The sequence below is a fragment of the Rhipicephalus microplus genome, unplaced genomic scaffold (assembly GCF_043290135.1).
Source record: "Rhipicephalus microplus isolate Deutch F79 unplaced genomic scaffold, USDA_Rmic scaffold_16, whole genome shotgun sequence".
NCBI lineage: Eukaryota > Metazoa > Arthropoda > Arachnida > Ixodida > Ixodidae > Rhipicephalus > Rhipicephalus microplus.
The window spans coordinates 2,785,421-2,808,199 of NW_027464589.1; the positions used below are offsets into that span (position 1 = coordinate 2,785,421).

General features: G+C 47.0%; 1 protein-coding gene across 1 annotated transcript in view; it reads right to left on the reverse strand.

The window, feature by feature from the left end:
• The window catches only part of LOC119166644 (uncharacterized), a 181,143-nt gene extending 160,182 nt beyond the window's left edge, over window positions 1-20,961 (reverse strand). Inside the window, exon 1 of the mRNA XM_075883424.1 lies at window positions 20,882-20,961. Coding sequence (XP_075739539.1) covers window positions 20,882-20,942 — 61 coding nt within the window. The 5' untranslated portion in view covers window positions 20,943-20,961. The remainder of the gene's footprint in view (window positions 1-20,881) is intronic.
• Between the last annotated feature and the right edge of the window lie 1,818 nt (window positions 20,962-22,779).

The following is a 22,779-nucleotide window of genomic DNA, read 5'->3' on the forward strand; positions in this document are numbered from 1 at the left end:
CAAGGCCATTAGGCAGGACGCCGATAAGTCCTTTCAATGTGTTGCTCGACTTGTATAGGAGTACGTTGTAGATTGTAGGGACAAGGATGACGGCACCTCCCACTGTATTTCCGTGTCGTCCAGGATTACTCGAGTCGATGAATACTTTTTCTTAAACTCAGGTGGCATTGTAGCATCTACAATTCTTCTAGGAGCCCACAGAGGTAACAGGCCTAGTTTGGCATACAAGAAGTTTATCCACAATATGCATATTCGGAACACAGTTCACTGGGCAATGGAAAACCTGTGAGCCAAACCATCTTCAAACAGGCCGAGGAGCAGTCGGGCTAGCACCAAAAACAGCTCATTTTCCGTGCTTAGTTTTCTCGTCCACCCTCGCAATGATCTGGGTTCACTGACTTTTGCACGTTCTGACCGTAGAACATTGCACCCATCATCACCGGGGTTCAAGTAGGCCAGAAGTTTCTTAAAGTGGTTGTAGCTTTGCGGCCCAGTGTAAAATACCATGTCTTCGCTGCAATCCTTTCACCATTCCACTGCTAAAGGAGCCGTTCGTTCTCTTTCAGCAGCAAGCTGGCAACTCAAGGCCGCCTTTTCTAAACCCAGTTGTCCGATGAATCTTTTTGCAGCAACAGGCTGCTCCTTGATTTGGCAGCACTCGTCTCATAGCCGCGCAATTTCGTTGTTTTCTGTTTTATCGTTTCGGCCAAACGTGCATTTTCACCTTCAAGTCAGCTGTTGAGCATAGTGGGTTCCTTTGCACCCACCGGTGTTGCCTCCACTTCATCTGGACTATGCATAGGCTCATCGCCTAGCACTCCTGGGCCTAAAGCCAAGTTTTGGCTTCTTAAAGGGTGCTTACCAGAGCAAACGATAAGGCAGGATGGGACAGGAGAAGAGATGAGACAGTTTGCCCTGTCTCGTCTCTTCTCCTGTTTCCTCCTGCCCTGTCGTTTGCACTGGTAAGCACCTTTTATGATGTTATACCAACACGCCCAATCCCACTGTTTTTTTTTTGCTTCTTACTTGTAGTGAAGCACGTGGCTTTGGGGGCTTTCGTTTTTTGTTTTCCTTGGAAAAAGCAAAAACTGACGGAACTGCGAGTCCCGAAGGAGGCTGTGGCCACTCGCAACGCTAGTTATAACGTACGATGACCTAAAATGCTTCGAGCAGACCTTCGTTGACTTGCCAACTTGAAATTCCGGGCCTTCATTCCTCTTGATCGCAACAATCCACTTCTTGTATGTCACTGCATCTTTCGGATAGCGGTGGAAGGATACGTACAAGATATAACGAAACGAAAATTCAGTGCGACGTCATGAGCTAGGTTTCTCTTAGCTGTTTAAACGATTGTTGTTTACAAACACAGGCAGTATCACAAATTCATCTCACAGGGAATAGAGGTCACACTTATATGTGCATTGCAGGACTACTGATGCATTTGTAATGTGACCCCCTCCTCCTCAGTTTTTTCTGTGCACACTCGCATTTCCTAGCATCCTTTCCTAGATATGGACCTTCACAGCAAGCCTTAAGAGGCATTAGTCACTTAAGGACACTCATGGGAATTTAAATCAGTTATTTTTATATCTAAGTAGCTTCAAAGGTTTCTAGGAGCTGCGAGTGTAAGGCAGCAAAAATGCTGACTCCCATACAACTACGTTATGGCTGTTTCCACAGCTGTATGTTTTACAATGCAACATGAAACATTTTTCAAGTGAGGTGATTTGCAACACAAAAAAAAACAGCTGCAACGCAACTGAGTCAAAGAGACTAAAATGCAGAGAATGAATGCTGTGTTACGAATAAATAGGACTGCCGCGCTCTGAACTCATGCAGAACGTCATTCAGTCAAGCCCTGGCGATACTCATGGTGCGAGTTTTTGAAACCTACGGCAGTGCGCCCCGCTATCATTTCGATTTTGTTTCGTTGGTAAAGAAAAATTAGTGAGAGAGGCCCCAATGAAAAAGTTGCGTCCGCGCACGTTGGGGGCATCGAAGTCAAGTACCTGAGCAGATAGCTTTCCGTTCCAAAGTGGGAATAGCCCTTATCTTCCGAATGACTTTTATTGCTGCGTGGTGACCGTACTCACGGACACAACGGAGCTTGAACGTGGACAAGCGACCGAGCTGCCTTTCTAGGATGCGTGTACGGCATGTTACTCGGAGTAGCGGAAGCTCTGCACGTCTCTGTGCGCAATTACATTCAAAAATAACTTTCCTACGTCGTCTACATACATGGTGCTATCTCGTCAAAAAAAAAAGTCCCGTCCTAACAGTTCGGTTCTGTCACACTAGTTACCCCACCAGCAGTGAAGGACTCTTTATTCGACTGCAGGAAATCACCGGGGCACTCCGATTTACCATCTCAGACTCATCGCGGATTGTCCACGGGTAGTCCGAGGCTTCCCCGAGGTCTTAAGAAAATTTGAATGCTGCACAGCTTCTCAGTGAGTTCGAGACGGTAAATCGAAGAGTGCTACTGTCGTGTAGAGGCCCGACGTAGTGAAAACACCTAGCCGCAAAGCTGACAAGCCTCTAAAAACACGGCCTGTCCGCGTAACACAGAAAAAATGATTAGTCCTGAATTCCTCTCGTACAGCCCGCGCACCGCGGAGATACATGCATTCTAGACTGTGCCCATAAAGCTTGCGCACGCCATACCCTGTTTTGCGTTTAAATGATCGCTGCAAGATCGTAATTCATGGCACATACCATGCTGCCATCGCTGTCTGTGACTCCGCGCTGCTTGCACAGCGGCACACAGCAGTGTACTGGCATTTCGCCAGCAAAAAAATCTGACTCCAACAGTCGAAGCGTTGAAACGCGTACGTTCGCATGTGGGTTGCCAGCGCGTAGTGGTCAAGCCTCGCCAGCATCAAAATGGCGGATATGGTACCTGTTGCGTTCACTAGATGGCGCTGTTAATTTCGTATTTTGCGAACCTGTTCGGTTCGAACTGTCAGAATGGTTGGACGCGTTTTTTGAGCGCTCCCGATCGAGTGCGCAGATAAGTTGTTCTGCGTGTTTTGAGCTTGTCTTTATAATTATAGGGCAGCAGTTAAAATCCCTGTAGCAATTATTTTATTGTACGGCTTTTTCGGGGGTCAGTCACCAGGTATTTATTAGTTTGTGTGTGTGTGTGTGCTTGATTTTTGTTTTTGTTGTTTTTCTTTTTCTTTTGCCACCCCGTGGGGGAGGTGCACGTACATTGAACACGCAATTTTTTGTAGTAGAGCTCAAACTTTCTCTTTTTCGTAGGGCAGGGCTCGAGTTTTGTAATTATCGAGTGAGACAAGTGATAGAACAATTGGTGTCGGAAGGACATGGTTAAAAAGACTGTGAAGTGTTCAAGATGTGGGGTTGGTTTGAAAGTGAACCAAAGTGTAGAAGCGAAAGAAGAACAGGCTGACGCGAAGTGAAGGCAATGTGAGGTCCAGGAAAAAATGAGGAAAATGATGGTTAGCCAGAGTGACATGCTGATGAGAATCACCGAGCTCGAGACTGCGTTGGCGACAGAGCAAGAGAAAACGAGGGCTATGGGAGAAAAGCTTTAGTCTGCCGAGGAAGCACTAGCCAAAGTGCCTCCTCAGTTTGATCATTTGATCATTTGCACCAGATCAACAACAGAATTGATCATTTGAACAGTACCGGGAAGTGTGAAGGGCAAATAACATGGGAGGTAGGAAGGCTGCCGTCAACAATAGGTTACCCACTGTTGTCACATAGCATGTATTATAAGCTTAGGGATGTGCACATAGATGAAGGTGGCTCCAGAAGCCTGGATAGTGATCACAAACGTATCAAGCTAAGCTTTCGAAGAGCAGTGAAAGTGGGAAGAAGACAAGTTGAGCAACTACAGGAAAAGTTTTGTTCAGAAAGGCAGATTGAAATAGCCACTAAACAAATTGAAAACGTAATCACTGGGGATAATAAAACAGTGTGGACATACACGAATTTAATTAGACTGTGTGAGCTAGAGCTTCGTAAGGCACGTGACAAGTCACTTTGGAAAAGAAGACACAAACCCAAAAGTTGTTGGGTTGAGGAAGGTATGAGAGCCACAGCAAAACCTCAGGAAGCCTCTAGAGAACACAGACATGCTAAGAAGCGGGTTGAACCGATAGATGATGTTGAAAGAAAATGGGAAATCTTTCTAAGCTGTAGAAGAAATGCATCTCTTCTGATCAATTAAAAGATTAGAAGAAAGGAAGCCCAGTGGCTGGCAGAAGTACATAAAAAAGGTAGAAAGGCAGCTGCAAAATTTTAGAACCATCTGAATTCCCTAAAAATGAGACGAGCCTAGAGCAGAGTTTTATAACTACAGCTCAAGGTGCTAGGCTAGAAGGGGACAAAGCTATTGATTATATAAGTACAAGGGTTACAGAAAAATTTCAACACAGAAGTGGTTTATGCACTACTATATACAAGGATGAATCAAGTGGTGCAATGGCTCCATTTTCACAATTGTGGGAAAGGGCTGAGAAAAGGGTTCCTAGTTATACATCAACAGGCCCAGATGGGATTCCAATTATGCTGATAAAGACATTAGGTCCGAAGTCTAAGCAGGCTTTGAGAGAGACAGTGAGCAAAATTATAATTGATGGAAAAGTTCACGATGGATGGAAACTGAGCAGGATGAGCATGATCTTTGAACGAAAGGGGGACAAAGCTGGCATAAACAACTACCGTCCTATAACAGTGACATCAGTGGTGTACAGGCTGGCAGTGCAGATTATGAAGGAAAGACTGCAGGCATGGATAGAGGATGAGAGGGTGCTGGGGGAACTGCAGAACTGGTTTCAGAAACACAGGAGGTTGGAAGACAATCTGTTCACTGACGCAGTGCATCGAAATAACAAAAAAGGAACACAGGCCCCTGTGGCTAGCATTTTTGGATATCCAGGGTGCGTACGATAGCGTGGTTAAAGAGGAATTGTGGGGAAAACTGGACACACTACGCGTAAAAGATGTAGTCACTAATTTTTTAAAGGAGAACCACAAAAGTAACAAGGTAGTTATGAAGTGGGAAAAACAGGTATCTAAGCCCACAGAGGTGAAACAGGGGCTTAGGCAGGGGTGTCCTCTGTCACCCTTGTTATTCATGATGTACCTACAAGGATTAGAGGCCAAATTAGAGGAAAGTGGACTGGGCTTCAACCTCTTCGTCAAACAAGGAAAACTTATTGAACAGGCACTACCAGCATAGATGTACGCAGATGATATAGTGCTAATGGCCGACAACAAGGAATATTTGTAGAGATTGGTGGACATCTGCGGTAATGAGGGAGATAGGTTACATTTCAGATTCAGTAACAAAAAAAATCACCAGTAATGATTTTTAATGACAATGAAGGTAATTAGCCTAAAATAGAGGGGGTCACGCTAGAGATAACAGATAAATACAAACTTCTGGGCGTATGGATAAGCAAGGGGGCCGAGAACCTAAGAGAACACGAAATATACGTGTCGAATAAAGGTAACAGGAATGCAGCGGTAATGAAAAACAGGGCACTGTGTAATTACAACAGGTATGATGCTGTGAGAGGACTAAGGAAAGGGGTAATGGTTCCTGGTCTGACGTTTGGCGATGCGGTCTTGTGCATGAGATCAGAAATTCAAGCAAGATTAGAAATTAAGCAGCGTGGACTAGGTAGGTTTGGCTTAGAAGCTCACGGGAAAACACCAAATCAGGGAGTACAAGGTGATATGGGATGAACATCATTTGAGGGCAGGGAAGCTAGCAGCAAAATAAAGTTTGAGAAGCGATTGAGAGAAATGGGGAGGAGCGTTGGGCTAAGAAGGTATTCAGCTACTTGTTCATGAAGAATGTTGATACAAAATGGTGGAAGCGAACCAGAAAATTGACTCGTAAATACTTGGAAAACAGGAGGGGGCCAAACCAAAAAGAATTATCGGTTAAAAAGAAGGTGAAGAAAGCTGAGAACGATATGTGGAGAATCAGCATAATTAAGAAGTCCGCACTAGAGATCTATCGAACTTTTAAGCAGAAAATTGCCAAGGAAAGGATCTATGATAATACTCGGGGTAGTTCTCTACTGTTTGAGGCCAGGACGTGAGTAATGCGAACCAAGGCATATCAGGCCAAATACGAAGGGGTAGACACGGTATGCAGTGCGTGTGGAGAGGAAGAAGAAACTGCCAAACGCTTGATAATGTTCTGTAAAGGGCTTCACCCTGTAGTTTAGGTTGATGGCGCAGAGTTCTTCAAAGCACTGGGGTTTAGGGACAGTGAGGGCAAAATAGACTTTAAGCGGGTAGAATTAACTAGGAGGTTATCTGATTGGAGCCTAAAGGCAAGGCACGGGTGAAAATTGAACACTTCGCAGCAAAGTAAGAATCCTCAACCTCACTATTTAAAGAAAAAGAAATAAATCTAGTTTTTGGTTCGTTAAGTATTGCGGCTTGGGGCGCTTGCCACCACTCGATCGAAAGGGTACAGCCGTAACAATCCATCCATCCATCCATTGCCTATTGGCCTGGGTAACGGGCATTTAGTAAAACGGGGTATGGAGCAGTCTGAGTTAGTTGGCGTTGCCAATGTGCGGCCTGCACTAATTTAAGGGATGTGGCGGGAAGGGTGTATATTATTCATTGATCTCGGTAATACAATAGAATATCACGACAAGAGAGCAAGCGCTCTTCCACTTTTGGAGAGGGCTCAATTTTCCTTTCCGAAATGTGAGACCTCAGGCTAGAGATTGAGCCTCCTCGTTGCCAAGGAGGCCGGCATGTGCTGGCGTCCAGATGAGTATTGTCGAACACTGTGCTTCCAGAAGCGTAGCAAGTGAGTAGCAGTACGTAATATTAAGCCATTGGCGTAGTTAAAAATAGCTGATTTCGAGTCGCTAATGATTGTGGTGGTGGATGCTGAGATGAGTGCAAGCACGATAGCTGCCTCTTCTGCCTCTGTGGAGTAATTTGTGGAAATTGAGCACGAAGTTGAATATTTGCCTCATTGTCAGCCTCTGCAAGGGCCATGCGGGATCCTGACGCACATTCCGCTCCGTCCACGTAGGCCACATCCTGGTCCTCGCCATATTGTGTCTGGAGGGCCCAAGCCATTGCCCTTCTGTGTTTCTCGTCTCGCAGAAAATGTATGTTCTTCGGGATGGAGGGTAGGCTTAGGTGAGAGTGGAGGTTAGAAGAAAGAGAGAGCCCTTCAAGCGAATGTGTAATTGCGGCCAAGTTGAAACGGGAGAAAAGAGCGCGGCATGTGACTCTCTTTGCTCAGGTGGGCGAGGCGACGTCGAACAGTTTGGTTCCAACGCTGACTTTGCCAGCTTCGTTTTAGGCCTGCTTTAGCGTCCTATAAGTGTAGAAGACAGGAGTCAACTGTGCCACTTGGGCAGTCCTTTCGTACTAGACGAGTTGGGGATTGGACATCACTCCGAAGTTGTTTTGACCATTCAGTGATGTCCGTGATAGAGGCGTGGGTGTGCGTTGCCCTGTAAGTGTGGAAAAATTCCAGTCAGTGAAATTGGAACTTATGGAAAGTCTGTGGGGCAGTTGCATATTCAAGAGAATTTTGATAATGTAATGGTCACTATCCAAATTCTCTTGTGTGTTGCACCATGTGGCATGAGGGAGCGGATGTGCGAACGTGAGGTCTGGTGTAGTGTCTTTGCAGAGACTATTCCCCATGCGTGTCGGAAAGGCAGAATCGGTGAGCAGAGAGAGACCGGCTTGCTGCGCTGCTAACCACACCCGGCATCCTTTCGGTGTGTCGTGCGGGTAACCCCAGGCTATATGTCGGGCGTTAAAATCTCCCACGACGAGTAGGGGCACTTATAGGCTATGCGTTTCGCGAGCGTAAAGAGGCGCTGGAAGTTGCCTTGTAAGCATTTAGGGCTGCTGTATACATTCAGGATGAAGAGGCTGTTAGCTCTAGCATGTTGCCGCGCAAGCTCAATTAGATGGTGATCAATGTCTTGGACTGTTAAAGAGTGGGAGATGATGGTGACGGAGCGATTAATCAGAAATGCCACCTGAGAGGGTTTAGGGGATGTGGGCGTAATATAAGTATAGCCGGGTAAGGTCACTGGATTGGAGGGCTTTTGCAGGGCAAGAATATTGGGTCCCGCAGCGCAAGATTGGTGAACAACAAGACGCTTCTGGTAGAAATCTCAGCAGATCCACTGCCAGGGTGTAAGGTTATGGATTGGAGCTGCCATCATGAGAATCGAGAAGGGGCGTAGCCGCCGCATAAGGTTGGGAGTCGTGAGCGATGTCAAAGAGCGGGTTGTCTTGCCCTTCAGCTACTTTGGGCTTCTTGCGTATACTAGAGGTGAGATCTCGCTTCGGAAGGCATGTTGCGAACAAAGTGAGTTGTCATTGAAAATTGTTGTAGTGGTCAGTCAATGACTGAGCTAAGGCATCAAAACGATGATTAAACGCAGCGTTGTCTGTTGTTACACGGATTACCGCATCTTGAGCGTTGTGCATTCCTAGTGATACCGTCCTGCAATTTTGCCTCAAAACAACCAGTAAAAAACTCAAGTAGGGTTGGTATATCGGCTGCTGAGCTGTGTATTTATTTATTTTATTTATTTATTTATACAATACTGCAGGCCACAAATGGATTCAAGCAGGAGTGGGGGTGTTACAGAGCCGTTAGAACAATTATACAATCTTTGGCGAGGTAAAAACAATAAACAGGACAATACAAAATATTTTGAGAACACTGTAAAATAATAATAAAAAGTTTTACAAGTCAAACCTTTGATCAATAGATTTCAGCACATTGTCAGATGAAAGAATTTCATGCGGGAGGTCATTTCAGTCGGTTATAGTGCGGGGAAAAAAGAATACTTAAAATTGTTAGTGCGCGCTGTGATAGGCGAGAACTTTGCAGAATGGTAATTCCTGGTGGGACGCGATGATAACGGAGTCAGAAAGGCCACAACGCTGCGTCAAGGGACGCAGCGTTGTGTTCTTATTTATGTGTCGAGGAAGTTGCGCGTCGATATCTAACTCGAGCGAATTAGAAGATGATGCGGCGTTAACAAGGCTGGGTGTGAAAGATACGCTAGAGGCGGTGGGTGGGTTGTGCGCAGGGCGTTGGGATGTAGTTGGAGTCGGGGTAGTGTGAAAGGCACGGCTTGTGGAAAGAGTACTTAACTAGGCCTGCCGCTTCGCGATAAGTTCTCGAAGGGCGGCGACTTCAGCTCGGGCTGCTCGAGCTTCAGCTTTGGCTGACGCTGCCTCTTCCCGAAACATGGCCAGAGCGTCTTATAGACTGTAACTCGCTGCTGATGATGATTCGTGCTTGGAGGAAGAAGGGGGGGGGGGGGGGGGGGGACCCAGTCTTGTTTAAGTGGCTCGGTCCAGGCTTGCTTGTGTTGGCTGAGCTGAGTGGGCCTTGGCGACAACTGGGGAAGTTGTCCCCGTGTGGAGCCAGTTCTTGTCGCGGCGTTCGAGGTTGCCTTGTCTACTTGCGTGGCTGGTGAATGTTGCGTCCTTTGCACGATTCAGTGGCGGTAACATGAGAGCTTTCGCACAGAATGCACTTGGGCGTGCAAGGAGGTTCTTGGGGTGGATATTGGATGCCACAACGTGGGCGAAAATTAGTCTTGGGGCTTCGGCATACGTCATGATGATGGCCTGATAGTCTATAATTCGTACAGGCATCCAGACTTCCGCAGTATGGAGTGCAGCGGTGAATGAATCCCACGTATTTATTGGAACGTGGTACCTCATTGGCGTCGAAGGAGATCAGAATGGAGAGCTTCTCCTCCCTTCGTCGGGCTGCGAGTATTGAGTATTCGGGATTCCGTTTGATCAGGTCTTCGTACAGCTTGGTTGGGGTCTCGTCATCAAAAGTGTTTGAGATGACTCCTCTTGTAGCTTCTGGTGGGGGTGCCATGTCAGCGACGCACGGGTAAACATGGCCCCAATGGTGCGTGAAGTTAGTGTCTTTAGGAGCTCAGCTGCTGCGGAATCTGTTGTAGCTGCAGTAAATGTATTATTGGCGGGGTGTATGCGCAGGCATAAATCATCAGGTAGAGTGATTTGGTGTTCGGCCTGCACTGCATTCATGAGTCGAGGCGTTGGGACATCTCGTAGTCGCAGTTGACCTCGCGGACGAATGACGACGCGAATATCGTTTGGTGGGAGTTGCTGTAGGTGCTTGCTGCGTTGTGCAATGAAGCGCGTCTCCTTGATAGCAGATGGTATAGGTTGGGCAGCGTCTTGCCTCTGCCTGTTGCGGCTGCTTCGACGCACCCGATGTTCCTGGCGTTCGGGCTGACTGCCTCGAAGATAGCGTTGGGTTGCGAAACTCATGAGGCCCCATACCAAATTTTAGTTAGACAGTGGAGTTGTTCAGTGTCTGGTGAGGAACATTTTGCCACAAAAATTCTTTTAATCAGTTCATCACGAGCGGAGAAAACAGGTCTTTTGAAGCGGCGCGAAACGAGGATGAGAGAAGGTGAACTCGAAACCCTTGCCACTCCTCCGCGCAGCCTTCGCATGCCAAATGTCTTCCCCACCCTCTCCGGCATCCGACCAAGAGATGACGAGCGCATGACGTGCCCAAACAAGTCCAACCCCCGAGCACGCGAGGGGCATTGCTTCGTTGACCAGCGTTATTTTGTGGTCTACTGCATGTATCTGCGGGATGGTTTGGAAACGCTGGCTTAGACGCGGTGGAATAGATGAGCACTATGAGTGCGCGAACGTGTAGGAGCGTTCCACGGTGGTCGTCTGCTTGATGCGCTGAGCGCGGGAACACGAACGCATGCGAAGCGCTGACACATTAGCCCCGCATCTCGCTGCAATTCACGGGAGCAAAAATGAAAAAAAAGACGCTCACAATCTGTTATTGCGTCTCATTATTTATCTAGAGCTTTATTATTCTCTTTAAGAAAAACGTACATAAAATACGCATGCCGTGTTGAATAATTTTCGCCATGTCACGTGCCACTGTTTGCAACGTCAGAGCAGATTCGTCTACGTAGAGAAGCAACGTCACTGCATTGCCGTGTACGTAGGGCCATTCATACGCGCACGTCATGCCCTCATTCTCTGGGCGCGTGCCGGCAGAGGGTAGAAAGAGCAGCGTCCATCTTGAAATTTGACCCATTTCCGCGGCGCGTAGCGTTGCAAAATCTGTCAAACGTGATTTTTGACGCCTCGTGTACGCATTGCGCTTGTCAGCTCAAAATTGTCAAGTCAGGTGAGGGGCTCTTTAAAGGGTTCAAAAGTATTTTTGTAAATATTACATGAGGGAAACGAAATTTAGGCCATTGGTGGTTGAAAAATGGTGGTTGAAAAATGAGGTCTGCAGGTTAACGAACACATATTTTGAAGGAATGTTGGTGCTGTTAGAATATGAAATCTTTTGTTAAGAGAAGGCAGGCGGGATTCTTCATATAGGATATTGTTCGCAACTAATTTAGGTAGCCCTAGGCATAAGGAAAATTATTCGCGTTTTATTAGAATCAGTGGTCGAACTTTGTAAGCCGGAGCGCCAGAAAACGAAACACAGCCGAATTCAAATATTGGTCGATTGTACATGCAGTATATGATGACAAGCACGTCTCTACGTAAACCGGCATGATAATCACTGATTCGGCGCAGCATCCCTAGGGCACGTGCTCCTTTAGCAGCCATGTTTTCTATGTCGGGACTACAGTTAAGTGTTTCGGTGTAGGTTACTCCCAAGTACCTAACTGACTCGACCTGAGGTTTGTCGTCTTTTCGGTAGAGTAGTGAAAATCACACTGGGGTATTTTGTGCGAAAACTATGTATACGCTTTTGGTAATATTGAGGGATAATTTCATATCGTCAGCCACATTTTCAGGCTATTCATGTATGTCAGCAGAACCAGGTAGAGTGTGTGAACGTCCACTGACGCAGCGAAAAATGCGATATTGTCGGCATACACATAGACCTGTACATCTTGCTGTATGGGAGTGGTATATAGAAGTAAAGTACAGTTCACTGTAAAGGGAACACTACAATTAGCAACGCTCTTTTTGGCGGCCCCCTAACAGCAAGTGGACAAGGCAACAATGTTGATAGATGGCACTATTGTGACATAAAAAGTCAGAAGTGTCGTTCACCGGTTCCCTTATGCAAAATTAAGTCATTATGCTTCTGCAAGAGATTGAAATCCGAAAGTGCCATGCACTCAAGTGTTCCCTTTAACAGAGGTCCCATCTGTTAAAGGGAACATCAAATAATAAGGACGATAGTACTGACCATTATGGAAGGATTTGTTGGTCAGACGCTCGATGATGGAGAGTAACATTGGATCGCGTCATTGTTCGGTAGAGATATCAACCAAAACGTGGAGTAGATGTAGAGCACGCAGGGGTCTGAGTCAAGGTCGGTGAAGTCGGGCGTTTCAACCGGATGACGCGACAAATAGTCTGCGTCTGTGTGGAGGCGCCCAGACTTGTAGTGAACCACGAACGAGTATTCTTGCAGACGCAGTGCCCAGCGATCGAGACGCCCATACGGGTCCGTTAGCGATGAGAGCCAACAGAGAGCGTGATGGTCAGTGACAACGGAAATAGTTTGGCCATACAGGTAAGGCCTGAATTGTTTCATGGCCCACACCAAAGCTAGGCTTTCACGCTCAGCGATGAGTAACTTTTGTTCGGCAGGTGAAAGAAGCAGATGGCGTAAGCAATCACGCTGTCCTTCTCATGATGTCGTTGGCCGAAGACTGCGTCAAGTCCATGGCCACTAGCATCAGTTCGAAGCTCTGTAGGTGATGCAGAGTGGAAATGGGCCAGCATTGGTGGCGTAGTCAGCAGAGGATAAGAGCCGAAAAAGCGTCCACTTGCTCTACACCTCATGCGAAGGAGGCGTCCTTCTTTAAGAGATCAGTAATCGGTCGAGCGATGTCGTTGAAGTTGCGGAAAAATCGACGAAAATAAGAAGATGGTCCTACAAGACTTCGAACGTCCCTGCTTGGACGTGGATCAGGAAATTCCTGTACCGCTCCCAACTTGTTGGAATCCGGCTGAAGACCAGTGACACTGACAAGGTGGACGAGTATGGTGATTTGGCGACGTCCGAAATGGCATTTCTCAGATTGAGCTCGAGAGCGGCTCCTCAAAAAAAAACATCCAGAACGGCTGACAGACCTGTGATATGGCTGTAAAAGGTAAGTGAAAAGACGATGACATTGTCTAACTAACATAAACAGATAGACCACTTATATTCTCGGAGAAGGAAGTCCTTCATGCGCTTGAAAGTTGTCAGCGCATTACATAGTCCGAACAACATGAACTTGAACTGACAAAGGCCATCGGGCGTAGCGAAAGCGGTTTTTTTTGCTCTCCATGGGGTCGACAGAAATTTTTAAATAGCCCGACCAAACTTCGATAGACAAGTATTGGGCTCCACGGAGGCAATCGAGCGCGTCATCAATCCGAGGCAAAAGGTAGACATCTTTATGAGTGACTTTGTTCAAATGGCGACAGTCCACGCAAAAGTGCCAGCTGCCATTCTTCTTCTCAACTAGCACGACTGGGGAGGCCCAGGGACGGGATGATGGTTCCATGACGTCTTCAGTAATCTTTTTGTTCACTTCATTCTGAATTACATAGCGGTCCTTGAGAGATACACAATATGAACACCACCGTACAGGACTGGCATCAACAGTGTTGATCCGAAGAGTCACGGCAGTTGTTTGGCCGACAGGGCGGTAATCAAGGTGCAAAATATCTCTATATGATGTTAGCAGATGACGGAGGCCGGCAGCTTGCGCTGGGGTGAGATCGGGAGCAATCGTCTTGATAATGTCATCGGCAGGTAGAGTGTAATTGTGGCCAAGACGGGGATGTAGCATCGGTGTCCAAACCAGTAACGTTGCAGCCGCCGAACGGAGATGGGGTGGTCAAAGACATGTCTTGCGGAATAACTTGAGTCAGGAGACTGACATTGAGTAGGGGTATAATGACTGTATTATCAGCGACAGAGACAGCAGTGTGAGCAAGGGCGACGTCTCGGGCCATTAGTACGTTGACTATAGAGTGACGAGGTTATCACCATCGGGCACATCACGTGAGCACGACAAAGTTACGTATGTAGCAGCTTGCGGAGGCAAGCGAACGTGGTGATGAGAGCACAAATGTGGAGAATGGTCAGCTGGAAAGTCGGCAAGCTGCGGCAGCCCAAGCTGAAGAGCACCAGTGGCACAAGGATTGAGCGCAGAATGACGTTACAGGAAGTCCAAGCCAAGTATTAGGTCTTGAGGACACATTTCAATGACGGCAAACTGAACTAATTTAGAATTACGGGCAATACACACACGGGCCGTGCACATCCCTTGAACGGCAGGGGTCCTCCTATCAGCGACTCGGAGTGTACGGGAAGCGGCAGGCAGGAGCACTTTATGTAGGCGTCAGTGAAAGTTCGCGCTCATTACAGAAATGTGCGCTCCAGTATACTTAAGGGCAGAAATAGTCACACCATCAACGTCAATGTCTAACAAACTTTGTCTCGTAGGAAGCGTCAAGAGAGGATTTATGGAGAAAGTCGACAAAGCAGCGTCCACCCGGGGTGCTGCATCATTTAGTTTTCCGGATAGGCCAGAGCGGAGTTGAATGGGGACGATGGCCTGCGGGTCTGTGGTGAGTGGGACGACTGGCAACGTCCTGGAAGTGAATGCGACTCACGACCATGCGGTGATGGAGATCGGCTGTTTAATCTTCTGTAGTTGTTTGACGAAGAAGGCTGCACGGCAGATGCAAAGCGGGTCCTGTCCTGTCGGTAGTATTGTTCAAATGACGTCTGAGGTGGCGAGGACCAGCGGTAATGGCACTACTGGACTACATGACCGATACGGTGGCAATGTAAGCAAATTGGTCAATTGTCGGTGGTTCTCCACGCAGCAGGGTCGCGACATTGAGCCGTAAACTGCTGCTCGGGATAGGACGAGGGTGGAGGTCATGAAGCTCGCTGTGGGCTGGGCAAAGCGCACTCCGAAGGAATACCTATGCTGGTGAGTTCTTGGTGGACGATGGCTTGAACCATGTTAGCATTAGGTGGGGTCATGTCACTTGCAGCAGTGGGAGCTGGAACAGGGGTAATGACTGGAAGTTCGTGCCGTACAATTCGGGTCACCTGATCTGATGGTGGTTGTGTTCTTGTACAGTCTTCGCAAGACGACGTTGCAGCCGTATTCGGAAGGTGGGCAAACACGCTGTCTATCCGCCGGCTCTTCGCTAGCTGAAAGCGCCGGCATTTCTTTATATTGGCGTCCACTGAAGAATATTTTTTGCAGATGAGGAGGTTAAATGCGTCATCCGCGATCCCCTTGAGAATATGTCTAACCTTGTCAGCCTCCGGCATCTCGTCATTGGCTTTGCGACACAATGCTAACACATCATCTATATACGATACATACGACTCCGTCAAGTTCTGCGCCCGAGACGCGAGCATTTTGTTCGCGGCCATTTTTCTCCCAATAGGATTCCCGAACAGGTCCAACATTTTTTCCCTGCACATTACCCAACTCCCAAATTCTGTTTCATAGTTCTCATACCATGACGATAGTTATAGCAGGAGAACAAAATGACGACACTAACACAAGAAGAACACGGAGGACACGGAGTCCTTTTTGTCTCTGCGTCGTCGTTTTGTTCTCACGCTATAACTATGGTCATGCCATACCAACTAGCCCAAGCTGCCACACTTCTAACTCTCATAGCACGATTTGGCGGTTCCCTTAAGACAGAACAACAGGTGGCAAGCATAAGAGTCGGGCCCCATCGATATCGAGTACTCACACATTCGTACTCTGCCAGCCAATCTTCATTGTCCCATTCATCTGGATCGCCGGAACCACTAAAGGTGCCAGGATCTCGTAAGGGTTCGAGCCCGAAGGTTGTAGTCGCAGGAGGAGATGTAGTCGCCGCATGATCTCCAACAGCAGGAACAGCCGGAGCAGATGCAGACGCCGTATTTTGCGTCATTGTTGCAGAATGACCCTTAAAACGACGTCCGCTGCGATGTTCCATTGCGAAGCGATTACCCAGCACGTCCACCAATTGTGACGGGGCGAGATTTAGGTTTATATTATAGCGTCCACACAGAATCAGCAGCCGAACAAGATGGCTGAGTTGCCTCTCGCGCAAGCGTCTAACGCACAGGCGTCTTCGTCCTCGTCGCAAAGTGCTACGCTTGCTCCGGTCGATGATGCACCGTAACAATATTCTTAATTTTTGGTAATGATTCAGGTGATGTCGCACATAAGGAGATATCTATTCAATTATTCGCGGACGATTCTGTCGTTTTTTAAAAAAATATGTTGTGTAAATGGCCATGTGTTACTTCAGTAATCTCTTACAAGTACACATGAGTGGTGCGAAAACTGGGGCATAGAACTGAATAGTTACAAAACAGTTCTTCTTAGGATAACAAGAACGCGCACTCCAAGCCTTTGCACTTATTGTCTTCGCAATTACCCACTCATATCAGTAGAAAATTACAAGTATCTAGGAGTCACTTTTACGAAAACACTTATACGTTCAGTTCACATTGCAAGTATATACACGGCTGCACTTCCAAAACTATGATTTCTAGAAAGGAAACTTAAATTTCCACGAGGAGACCAGATTATAAGCGTACAACGCTTGCATTAGATCAAAGCTTGAATAGCCTCGGTTCTTTGAGAATCTCAACGTAAGATGTCTTGTTTGAAAAGCTTCAAGGGAAGGGGGTCAGAATAATTTTTAGCATAATATAAAAGACTTGACTCGCGAAGACAAATTCTGCACCTTAATGACATCCAAACATTGAAATCTCACAGGAAAATAATCAGTTAAAGTTTTTAAACAAAAGTTTTTCTGGTAAAGTAACAATAACCTTGCCCTACTGTGTGAAACTCTATCTTCTATAGAAACAAGACATCACCATAAATAATCATTTGCGCCTGTTTTCGCTCCAACTACTGCTTTCAAAAATAGTTTCTTTCCCTTAACTGTTTCCGACTGCAGATCCTTACCAATAAGTGCTTTTGAATCCGAAGATATTGAAAAACAACTTGAAGATTTTTTCGTCTAGTTTAGTTTTCAATGATGTACGGTTATGGCGTGTTCGCAGTGGCCGAGTGAATTATTTGTAGACGTTCGCTGCGTTTTTTTATTGTTTATGTGCCGTAAAGCTGCTGGCTAAAAGCTCTATGAGTCGTCTGATTATGTGATGTGACAGTGTACAACTTCGTACTTTTTGTTGTTGTGGCCCCTCCTATTAGGGCCTAAGTATATGCCTGCAGAACCTGTAAATAAAATATATAAAAAATCAACTTCACACCGTGCAATGGCGTTACATCCTGATCTTATTGTGACGAAGTGCGACATAAGTTTAAAGAAGAACTGTTACAGAGAATTGACAGCCAAACAAGATTGCAGCGAAGCTACTCGCACAAGCGCTGTTCTGATCAAGTAATGGCTTCATTCAAGGCCGTCAAGCCAGGCATTTCAACCAAATGACGTGACAAACAGTCTGCGTGTTTGTGCAGGCATTCATAATTGTGGTGCGTCGCGAACGACTGCCCTTTCAGACGCAGCGCCCGATGACCAAGACGTTTGGATAGGTGCTTTAGCAATAAGAGCCCGCACAGAGCAACCTGTAGCCGCAAAAAAAGTTCGGCCATTCAGGTAGGACCTGAGCTTTGTCACTGGTCACGCTAATGCTAGACAATCACGCTCATTAATTCAAAACTTCTGTTCAGCAGGCGGAAGACAACGACTGACGTAAGCAATTGCTCAGTCCTTTCCGTGCTGTCGATGGCCAAGGACCACCCAAATTCTTTGACCACTGGCATCGTTCCGAATCTCTGCTTGTGATGCAGCGTCGAAATGAGCCAGTATTGGTAGTGCAGACGGCAGATAGGTAAAAACCAAAAGGGCGTTTGCTTGCTCGACGACCCACACGAAGGGAACGTGCTTGTTTGACAGATCAGTAAGCGGTCAGACAATGTCGGTGAAGTTGTGTACAAATGGGAACGTAGCCCTACAAAACATTGGACGCCCTTGGCTGAACATGGAACAGGAAATCTTTGTACTGCTCACACCTTGTCGGAATTAGGTTGAACGCCAGCAGCCCTAGCAAGTTGGCCGAGTATGGTGATTTTGCGACGTTCGAAACTGCAGTTTGCATCATTGAACTAGAGAGTGGCTTTTCGAAAAACACCCAGAACGACCGAGAGACGTATGAGATGGCTGTCCAAAGTAGGTAAAAAGACGATGACATCGTCTAAGTAACGTAAGCCGACAGATCACCTATTTTCTCCGTGAAGGGAGTCCATCATGCGCTTGAAAGTTGCCGGCGCATTACATAGTCTGAACGGCAGTACTTTCAACTGGTAGAGGCCGCCAGGCGTAACGAAAACGTTTTTTTCGCGTTCCATGGGCCAGAATCATCGGAAATTTGCCAGTAGCTGGACCACAGGTCGACATATGAAAAGTATTGGGTGATATGAATGCGATTAAGGGCATCATATATCTGAGGCAAAGGCAAGATGTCTTTACAAATTACTTTGTATAAATGGCGATAATCCACGCAAAAGCACCAGCTACCTTCCTTCTTTTTAACGAGCACCACTGACGAGGCCGAAGGGATAGGAGAGGGTTCTATGACGTCTTTAGTATTCATTTACGCGATATGGACGCTGCCGTAAAAGACTGTCATCACCAGTGTTGATTCGGTGAGTCACGACTAATGTTTGGCCAGGAGAGTGGTGGTAAAAGTCGAAAATGTCTTCATACAATGTTAGCAGACGACAGAGACCGGTATCTTGCGCTTGGGTGAGATCAGGTGTTAATGTCATCGGCAGGGCGAGTGTAGTTGCGGCGGGAAAAGTGAGCAGTTTGATCACTATTGAAACCCGTAAGGTTGACTGTTAAAACAGAGATACGGTGGCCAAATACATGTCTTGCGAAATAGCTTGATTAAAGATACTGACGTTGAGTAGGGGTATGAACACTGTGTTATCAGCGACGGAGGCAACAGCGCAAGCAAGGGCGACGCCTTGAGTCATCAGTACGTCGAGAACAGAAGTGGTGAAATAGTCACCATCGGGCAAGGGCGACGTCCCGGGCCATCAGTGCGTCGACAGTAGAGGCGACAAAGTAGCCACCATCGGACACATCGCATGAAGAAGACAAAGTAACGTAGGTAACAGCTTGCGGTGGCAAGCGAACGTAATGGCAAGAGCATTAACGGGGAGAATGATGAGCTGGAAAATTCTCAAGCTATGGCAGCTCAAGTTGCCGAGCACCAGTGGCACAATCAATACGCCCAGAATTACGTGACAAGAAATCCAAGCCAAGTATTAGGCCACGAGGACAATTCTCAGTGACTTCAAATTGAACTGATTTAGAATCAACGGCAGTGGCACACGAGCCGCGCACATCCCTTGAACGGGAAGGGTTCTCACATTAGCGACTCGGAGAGTGCGGCAAGCGGCAGGCGTGAGTAATTTTTGTAGGTGACAGCGAACGTTCGCGTTCAATAAATAAAATTGTGCTCCAGTATCAATAAGCACATTAACAGTCGCACCAATAACGCCAACTTCTAACAAACTTCGTGTCGTCGAAAGCGTCAAGAGAGGATTTCTGAAAAAAGTCGACAATGCAGCGTCACCTCCAGGTGCTGCACCATTTAGGTTTCCGGATAGGAAGGAGCGAAGTTGCACGGGGGCGACGGCCAGCGAGTCTAAGGCGAGCGAGACGCGTGGTAGATGCGATGCGGGTGCTGTCCTGTCAGTAGTCAGCTTCACACGACGCCTAAGGTGGCGAAAACCAGCAGGAATTGCAGTACTTTTTTACATCAATGACATGCCAAATAAGTTCTCATCTTGTTTACGCAATTTTGCAGGTGACTGCATTGTGCATCATTCCATCAAAAATATTGATGATCACCACTTCCTCCAAACTGACTTGGATCGCAATAATAGCTGGCGTAAAACATGGCTAATGACTCTTCGGATTTCAAAATGTAAAAATATCCTAATTCCCCCTAAAGCAGTGCATTCACTCTTTTTTGCAACATCAGTACCAGCAAATAGTTTCGAACCACATAGTAAAAGCATCTAGGCATTCAACTCACACTAAATTTCTCTTCGGTTAATCATATAGCGACCAAGTTGAAAGTTTGACGGAAGCTCGTCTGGTCAGGCTGATACATTGTTGGAGGAAAAAAACCTGGAAACACTGTGCCGCCCGAATTGTTAGTGAAAAAAAGCAGACAGTATAAAGACGTTCCGGCTACCACACGGAAGCCTGTTCGCTAGTGAAATGAAAACATGTGTAAAGCAGTTGGCCTTATGTACGTTTCAATATATGACGCAGGTAGCGCGCAGATACTGTTAGCAGATTACCATCGTTCCTGTTTAGATTGTGCGGAGTGGTTTCTATCACGAGCGACTCAAAATAAAGACGCCATGGCAGTCTTTTTTTGCTAGCGAGAACAGTGCCGTCCCCCAGTCGATTGTGTGACCACCTGACGCATGCTCAGCCAGTGCACGATATTTACCACTTATTTACGTCGTAAATGTGCTGCTTGAGGCGCCGTTCAAAATCACCACTTCCACCGATGTACACGTCATCACAATCCGCGCACGGGACAGCGTACACTGCACCGGGGAAATTCACTTTGGCCAATCTGTCCTTCACATTTAGAAGTGATTGTCGTAGTTTTTGGTCCGGAATATGTGCCACATGGACGTTGTTGGTACGCAAAATACGGCCGAGGGCTTCGCTTGTGGAGGGAATGTACAGTATTCCCACACAATTTTTGACCAGATGCAGCACAAAAATATTGTGGACGTGCAATTTGTCGTTCGACAGCGTTCAAGAAGGAATTCGCGTAGCCTTCAGCAAAGTTGACCCCACTCACCGTTATGAGGCCCGCACACTTGTCGTGTCGGTTCTTTTGAGACTCCGGCTACCACCATCATCTTCCTTATCTTTATCAGAGCGTCAAGTGGTCAGAAGGCTTCGTGATAACCTTGAGCTCGTGATACTTTTCGCCGACAAGGAAAACGCAACTGTTCTGTTAGACAGAACCGGCTGGATTTCGTACCAACCAGTTGTGCTCCCGCGATATCCGCTGATAGCGCAGCTCTAGCCGACTGGCTCGCCATACGCCATCTCCTGACGCCGACAACAGCTCTCGCTGAGTCTGAGTGGTGCCCTGTCCTCGGAATTCTGCAACCATGTCTATCTTTTCTATCTTCTCCTTACTCCTCATGTAGCTGTCCCTGCACCTCTCTCCCTGTTCTCCTCTCTATCTATATACCTGTATTTCTTCTCTATCATATTAGTCTCCCTTACCTCCATCCCTCATGAGCTACTGTTGAGGTGTCCTCTCCCTGAATGACAGTTATGAGGCTGACTTTTATCATCTTTTCATTTAAAAATCACTCCCCACTCTCACCCCCATGGAATATGTTGATGCTGTTGCAGGATACAAACACGTACGTGCCTCTAAACCGGAATCTAAAGTCCAAGGTGCAAGAAGGCTTCCAAAGACTTTTGGCGGATGTCTTTCGTGTGGCTCCCTCTTAGCGCAAGTCACTGTATTTCACCTTACTTTGTCTCAATAGGTAAGCACCGGCTTTGTAGAGCCTGCCCAAGGTCCACAAGCCAGGCGCTTCCATGCGTTCTTCGCTAGAGGTAGCTGCAGCCGTATTCGGAAGGGGGTAAGCACGCTGTCAGTACGCCGGCTCTTCACTTGCTCAAAGGCCCACCTTCCTTCATATTGGCGTCCACTGTAGAAAAAATTATGTAGATGATGAGGTTAAATGCGTCGTCCACAATCTCTTTAAGTATATACACAACCTTGTCAGCCTCCGGCATCTCGGCATTGTTTTTGCGACACAATGATAAAACATCATCTACGCACGAGACGTACGACTCCGAATTCTGCACCCGGGAAGCGAGCATTTTGTTCGCGGCTATCTTCCGCCTGATGGGCTTCCCAAACAAGTCCAGCATTTTCTTTGTGCACGTAGCCCAACTTCCAACTTCAATTTCGCGGTTATTGTACCACACTTTTGGCAGTTTGATGAGGTGAAAAAGATAGACCAGCATAAGAGGCGGGCTTCAGTGGTTGCGAGCACTGACGTGTTCGAACTCTACCGGCCAACCATCTATGGCCACTTCATTGGAATCGCCCGAACCGCTCGACATGCCAGGGTCGCCAGGACGACGGTTATTGTCGCAGAAGCCGATGCAGTCAGCGCATATTTTTCATCCTCCCCACAGTGACCGGGTGCATCGAGATCCTGCAAACGACGGTCGTTGCGGAGTTTCCTTGCGAGGCGTGTTGACACCCGGCAACTCCACCAAATGTGATCGGCGAGATATAGGAATAATGAATAACTGCCACAGATAATCGGCATTCGAACAAGATGGCTGAGCACTCACGCTGATAATGATGATAGTTCCCAGAAGAATTGCATAACCCACCACTGGGGACTGGTAACGAGGCGTGCAGCAGAAAAATTTTTGAAACAAAATAAGAAATCATAGAGAGAGAGAAAGAAGAAAGTATGGCGAAATATCCGAAAAAGTTAATGTAAACGCAAGTGCTTAACGCACAGTCGCCATCATCTTCGGAAACTGCCGTGCTAGCTCATGTCGATGATGCAGCGTAACAATATCTAACCAATAATAACACTACAAGGTTGGCACGCAATAACTTCGTCTTACCTAAAACAAGTAGTTGGAGGAGATCTTCGCAATTCAACATCACCTGTCAGCAGCAACCAGAAGCATTTCTCCGCTACCATT